This window comes from Trichoplusia ni, chromosome 2 (genome assembly GCF_003590095.1).
Source record: "Trichoplusia ni isolate ovarian cell line Hi5 chromosome 2, tn1, whole genome shotgun sequence".
NCBI classification, from domain to species: domain Eukaryota; kingdom Metazoa; phylum Arthropoda; class Insecta; order Lepidoptera; family Noctuidae; genus Trichoplusia; species Trichoplusia ni.
Genome location: NC_039479.1, coordinates 3,084,895 through 3,092,291, shown reverse-complemented (window position 1 = coordinate 3,092,291; position 7,397 = coordinate 3,084,895). Strand labels below are relative to the sequence as shown.

Genomic DNA, 7,397 nt, shown 5'->3' with positions numbered 1-7,397 from the left:
TCAACATAAATACAATAACATTTAGCTCATTAACATGTAGTTATGCATAACTTAATTAAGGTGTGTGCGGTATCATTTTCTCTGAATCTCTATGACACAATTTCGAGTATTGTCGTAAATTAGATGATGTAACTGTGACGGTTTAGGGCAAAAGGTCTTGTTAATTATGCCGAGTGATAGAATACGGTAGAAAGCGTAGTTTAGATGTCACATAATAATAGAGCTAATAATTTCGGATGGGGAATGTTTAAATGACTCTCCCGCTTTGAATTAAGCGGAAGGAGTGTCAGATTTTTACTGACAAAAATCTACTCATGATCCCCCTTTTGCCCTTGATGTCCCGAACCCGCGGTAACACTTTCGAACAATCCTACTGGCCCGGCAGGCATCTGCCCTAATAGGAACCGCTAAGATAATAGAGCTACCACAAACTTATTTACTTAAAAAAAATGTTTTGTGCTAGTTCAAGTTGTTGCGATTTGAAGTAAATACAACCTACCGCAATAATGTGGAAGCGGGACAGCGCAATAAACTTCGTAGAGCGCCGTCTTTCTTCACTCTCTCTACGACTGTGGTGGTAGATCCACGGTCTATCCTATTACATGTAGTCAAAAAAATATATTTTTATTTTAATTGCAAAGCTAAAAAAATGCTGCCTTAATGTACATAACCGTGACCCGCTTGGTTATTAATTTATTTATAAATCGTAAAAAAAACAATGACACAACAGTTAGTTATAATTTAATTCTTTTAAATCCAATAATACTTAACAATTTTCTCCACGAAATAAATACCTAAAATAAATTTGTTCGATCCAATTAACAGCAATAATTAAGACCAATTGATATGACCAGATATCCTTATTTCTGGTTACTTGAAGTGAAACTCCAGGCTACACCATCCAGTCTATCAAATCCAGCTTTCTCATACAGCTTCATAGCATTCTTGTTAGTTCTAACGCAGAAAGCCAACACATCTCTTTTCTGCTTCAAAAGGATATTGCTCACCAGTTTCAATAGCAATTCCGCGTAGCCTTTTCTTCTGTGTTCGTCAACAGTGTACATATGAAGCAAGGTTCCAGACTCGCTGATCAATACCCAACATATTAAGGCGTCGTTAAAGAAGAGTCCGTAGCCATGGCCGGCCTTGATGATGAGCTCGAAGTACCATTCTGATTTGGGGTACTTGTGGGGCCAAGTGTCGTTGACGATGTTTACATGGTCTAATGTTAGATGGCCGAATGTGATGCCTTCGGGGAGACTGTGGACAAGATCGATGATATCATGAAATTTGTAGTACAATAGGAATAAGTCGTCTATAAAGCAGCCTATCGCAGTCCACAGCCGGACATGGGCCTCTATTTAGAAACCAGGCTTTTGCTAAGCCCTATTCCACATCTAGTCAAAAGGAGACGTACTCGACTGCGTACCATACGAGTACCATAGAAACAGTAGTAGTAAACGTAGTTATGTGTATAGAGCAAGACGCATAGGTAAAATATAATATTGGAAATACTGTTGTCTGCACGGATAGCCGAGTGGTTGAGATCATCACGCCAAACCGAATTTGCGCAACGTGTCACGGGTTCGATCCTGACGTACGACAAGCATTTGTGTGATCCACGAATGCTAGAAACCCCCGTGACACAAGGATTTAATACTTTGGTGCTAGAGTCGTATAAAAATTTTTTTGAAAGAATGACCGAGAATAAAAAGAGGTGGTACAGAAAGAGGCCCATTTAGCATTGGGATTAAGGCCAGATTTTTCAATCGTCAGATAACTTTTACCTGAGGAATAAATATGGCCGTTTGACATATTTTCTATACAAAAGCTGTCAAAACGTCAAACATATTCATCGAATAAAAGTTATCTGGCGATTGAAAACTCGGCCCTAAGAAGTATTAACGATGTAGATTTGCGATTGAAAATAGAACCAACAAAGCCAGGGATTGCTACCAAGCTTGCTAAACTATGACTCCCATTAACATCCGTAAAATATGACCTAACACTCAAAAGCATTAACTCACAAATATTCCATAAAACTAAAAACCAATGCCCTACATAATCTCTTAACATCTTATACGGTTTCAAAACAGTAATTCGACAGCCTCCGATATCTTCGTCAGAATAATAAACTAATAAAAGCACAGTAAGAATGAAATTAGCATAACAAATGTCTCTCGGGACATAAATTTTATTCATATGATTATCTACTATATCTACCATTACTATCTGCATAACACGCATCAAATGACATAAGTCGTTGTAACGTGATGGATTTATGGAGGTGTTACGAAATTGTCTTACTGTGCCATATTTGGGGTCAAATTTTATAGGCATAGTTTTTTAGAGATCTGTATCCGTGGAGTGAAACCGGAACTCTATTACTGAGGGTCAGCTATTCGTCCGTCTATCAGGTCGTACGTCCGTCACCAGGTTTTAACATAGAACCTCTATAGGTTTGTAAAATATTATTGGAATATTAGCATCTAATGTAAATATAAGTGTCCCGATGTACCAAGTTGCATCGACGACACACACACATTAAATTAGTTATAGCATAATTGGTGTTGGTTGCATGAGCTGGATTGTTCTAGAAGTAATGAAGGTCTAAAACCAGGAATCATAGTAATATTATTCTGGGAAAGCGTGACAGCGTTATACACGGCGTAGAGCGGCATCACTCTTGAACATCCGCAAAAATTTTGTAAGACCTGGCTATACGCCCCACAGTCCTTCATGGCTCATGAGAGATATAATTTATATCAATAGATTTTTATATTTATAGTTTTGCCTAGCTTTTCGGACATTGGAGGCTAGTAATAATAACTAAATACTCACGTAACATCATAAGGAGCAGTTTCTCTATCCAACACAAAAGTTTCAGAAGGTATGACCAAACTAATCTCAGCATTCACATGCTTCACCACCCTCTCCACACAATCTGTTGCATTCTTTGGTGCAAATGGTATTACAACACTTTTTGTCCAGTCTATTAGTTTCGTTTTAATAAGAGCTTCTTCAAGTTTTTCTGTATTGTCACTTGGACTGAAAATTATTACTTCATAGCATTCATTCTGCAAAAAAAAACATTTTCCCTGGTTATAAGTTTATTTTTGTATGACATACATTGTCTTTTTGTAGGCTAAAAGTAATTATTTATAAGTTACACCATCTAATAGATTTATTTTAAAAGTAATCATGAATTTATGAGCTTAGTTTAATATAATATTATTTACTTATTTCTGGCAAGCGGCAGGTGGTTAATGCTCGGTCAGTGCCCAGCGTATATAGTATAGTGTATATAGCTTGGTATTATTATTCCAAACAGAGGACTAAATGATATTCTAGATTATAGAGAGTACATTATATTTTTTTTTATTATTCCTAAAGTAAAAATAATTTATATGACATGAAAGGAAATCTTTACCACTTTCCAGTGCATTATCCTAATAGTTATACGCAATACAATATTGCCTGTGTATCAATTTATCTAATGAGTTATTTAGAATAAGAACAATTACTGTCTATTGAACAAGAACTTAATTTATTTACTAGCGCCATCTGTTATTTCTTACAATACCAACAGTGTTTAATGAGTTACTGCTTACACTACTAGATGGCTCTGTTAAGGGTTTTAATAAGTAAACCATCAAGTTGTTATTGACCTGGATATTTATTATTTACCTTATCAAATGCTACTTGTTTGCCTAGCAATTAAATCTCAAGCGCTGGTAGGTAACATAAATTAATTATATACATAGACAACCTTTGCTTTCATATAGAAATAACTTATGGAAACCACAGCATTAAAACCTAGAGACTTCTTGCTAATGTTTTATTCACTGTACAGGTGAAATTGTTATTGCATAAATTAAGTTTGTACTATATTATACAATAAATAAAGCTTTTTGTAACTTCAAAAAAGGAAGTAAAAGATTTAGGAACACTTACAAAATTGTTAAGTTATAAATAACTAACCTTTTCATTGAGGGCAACTATTCCATTTTCAACTTTACCAAATGGGCAGTAGACTTTGAATCCATAGGTATCTCCTTTCTCTAACCACAGCTGTTGAGTCTGTAAGACTGCATAGGCAGTCCTGCCTCTCTGCCAGTCTTTTTTAAAAGCACTTTTAAGTTCACACCACTTTTCTGGAGGTAAATATTGTAAAACATCTTGTTCTTCTGGCATTTTGTGGAATTAATTTCTATTAATTTCTGGCAATAAAGTTTTGAAACAATATTATATTATTTTTACAATTTAGTTTGAACTTTTGAAGTGCAGTTTGTAATGCACGAGTAGCTCAGACTGGTTTTTAAATAGTCTGTGTAGTGTGCAGTCATGTAGCGGCCAGGGTTTGGCGCGAACTGTTATCTGTTATTACTTGCAATACTTGCAGCAATAGCGTTGTAATCTACAGCAATATCAGTATAGCAAATACTGCTGTCTGGGAGCAAGGATATAAAGCAAGATAATTAAAGGTGCCTTTTTAATTTATCACCAATATTATACTGTATTTTTAAGTTTATAGTCGTTTTAAAGGATTAATGCAAATCACATTGCTCAGTGCTGGCGAGTACATTAATTTAGTTTTCATTCATTTTTATAATAATTTCGATTAGAAATATTTTTAACTTTGACAGTTATTGATAGTTTGTTTCATGTTTGAAAATGGTGGCTGACTTTGTGGTCACTAAACGTTTCGTCTAGAAAAACAAAACGTTTATTAAAAAAACATTATTGAATTAAAAACGAATAAAACGAAAAATTAGTACCATAAGATTTTTCTTCGCTCGATTTTTTTTTACCATTGGTCGTGTGTGAAAAATGAAGTGAAGTAAATTCAAAACGCGAAGTCGTTTCAATTTACGTTCTTTTTTAAGCGAAAGATGTTCTTTTTTGTGTTGTAAAAAGTGCTGCTTTTAATGCCAAAAATCATTACGATGCCAAAAAACTCCAATTTTATGACGTCTTTAATCATATTATAATGACAATGGCTTTAGTTAGTGATATATAGCGTCGCAATGATAGTTATTACAAGATTGATAAGATAACTTGCAGCCATTATTAAGATAAAAAATTATTATGAAATATTATAACTTAAAAATAGAAGACTTAAGTTCAAATTATTTGCGTATGGGTAATTCCGTATGAAACCCAGTATCTACTAGGTACTGGGTTTTTAACATAGTACTTTGTTAAATAATTCAATGTATATTTAATTTTCCTTGCACAATTCGCATTCATTTGCCACGATGGGACTAAAACTACCTCTTCAAATTAAAATTGAGGCAATGTCTCGCTTCCAAAACTCCAGCAGGCATTAAAAAAGTTATTGATAGGCCCCCACGACCCAGAGCGTGATTGTCCGAAAGGGTTCCCGCGGCTCTGGTATACAAAGGGAAAACGTACCAACATCGTTGTGTTTCAGGGTTGTGGTTGTGGCCGAGCAGGAGCGGGAGGTGTCATTTGATGGTGTCTTATCGGGAAAAATGTTCCCCACGGTGACGAATGACTTCTGTCTAATATCCTTAAGCTTCTTATTAAAGATTTTGTAATGACAAGTACCTACGTACGAATAATACCCTTATATCGTCGTCCTAAGCATGTAAACCCGTATGAGTCTGTTAATTTCTTCATAGGCTTAATTAGCTAAGTCACGTTGTCATGTACTGCAAGCTTATTATGATAGATTGTGCGTCGGTGACTTGTAAATTATTACGGTGTTACCTTACACAGTAATAACCAGTTTAATAACGTAGGTATACATTCTTATATTTGTTATAATGGATGCCTCTTTTTGGGGTTCGTATCAAGGGACGAAAACGGAAGCATGTTACTCAGGTTCGGTTGTCTGTCCATCTGTCCTTCCGTCTGCCACCAGGCTGTATCTCATGAATCGTTAGGTATAGCTAGAAAGTTGTTTTTTTCATAGATTGTGTCTTTATTGTATTTCAGTTCGCAAATTCTGGTCCCATATCAAGCCTTTAAATAAGAGAATTAAAAAAAACTGGTCTATTCCAAGTTAGACTCGTCGACAAAACTTGAAACTGCATACATTTATTGACTGATTTGTTAAAAAAAACGACTCTTGAAATAAATAATTTAATCCTTGTGCCCCGGGACGTTTTACGAACCATTCAAGTTACATGCACCAAGACACCAAGACAAAGCAAACAACTTTACCTTTCTTTGTAGGTTGGTATAATAATAGGTTTATCTGGCACGTTTTAACAGTCAGCTTACAAAAATAACGAGACCACACAATTCAAATTGACCTCGCTAAAAAGTCGTCTCAATAATTTTTCAATGTCATCACTTGTCTTTTCTGAATGGAGCTTGTTAAGCAAAGTGCTATCCATCTGAAGGATCACAAGCGAGGTCGTTGAACCGACGCACAGTTCAGAAAATACTCTAACGAAGATTTACATCAGTACTTGAAAAGTAAGGGAAAAGTGATACCTAGGGGTGAAGATTTAGTCAGGTTGTTGACCTTTTCATTTTCATCGATTTCTTTTTTATTTTAATTAACGGGTCTGGCCGTCTTGTCGTTCTAGGCGTAAGTCCAAGTACCAATAAGACCTTTCTAGATTTATTCTAAAACACCTGGATTCCAAATATTGGCATCTCATCACAGTACCCCACTTTAGCGTGGTGCTCAAATGCTCAAACCTTTCCTATAGGTACGGGAAGAGGCCTGTCCCCAGCTGTGGGACGCATGTAGGCTACCAGTTATCATTATTAATTGTGTAAGTAAAAATGCTTTGTGAAGTATTTGGGGTTGAATCTCGAAAGTTCATAGCGTGAGTGAATATAGTATAATCGATTCGGTTTCGGCAATATAGGCATTTACTGAAAATTGTGAAAAATAACAGATTAGCTTTTCGAGTGCATTTTGAGTTAGAGCCGAGCGAAATTTTAAGGTACCGTCCACTAATTGACCAAATCAAGATATTTTTACGTATCGTACCAAGCTTCATGCTTTTATCAAGAAGCGAAAGTATATTGTCATGCACAGTCGTGTTGTACTGAGAAAAACATGAGGTGTTAATTGTATTTATTTAGCAAAATAAACAGTTATACATTTTTGTCTTAATCTAAATTATGAAAGGGTTTCCGAGTTCCGACGTGCGCATAAGTTCTTTCACATTTAAAGTGTGGCACTGTGACCTTCACAACTAGAATACGTTAAAGCAACAAGGTCGTAATGAAACAGGCTCGTTTCATCGGCGTCATTAATTACTTTATTATGTTTTGCTCGTTAGGGGAAGATGGGCTATAAGTTGGATCTTCCTGGTATGCTGAAAGGGTACAAACGACCCGCACTTACCCTTTGACCTTCACGTTTGTAGGGTTGCTAGGCGCCACTTTACGGCCGTGTTTACGATAAATAA

General features: G+C 35.7%; 1 protein-coding gene across 1 annotated transcript; it reads right to left on the bottom strand.

The window, feature by feature from the left end:
* Positions 1-751: 751 nt before the first annotated feature.
* On the bottom strand, positions 752-4,644 carry LOC113503507. The gene is made up of 3 exons (XM_026885531.1): positions 3,982-4,644; positions 2,842-3,077; positions 752-1,260 (listed from the first exon to the last, which is right to left on the bottom strand). The coding sequence occupies exons 1-3, from the start codon at positions 4,192-4,194 to the stop codon at positions 861-863; spliced, it is 849 nt and encodes a 282-aa protein (XP_026741332.1). The 5' UTR covers positions 4,195-4,644; the 3' UTR covers positions 752-860.
* Positions 4,645-7,397: the final 2,753 nt, after the last annotated feature.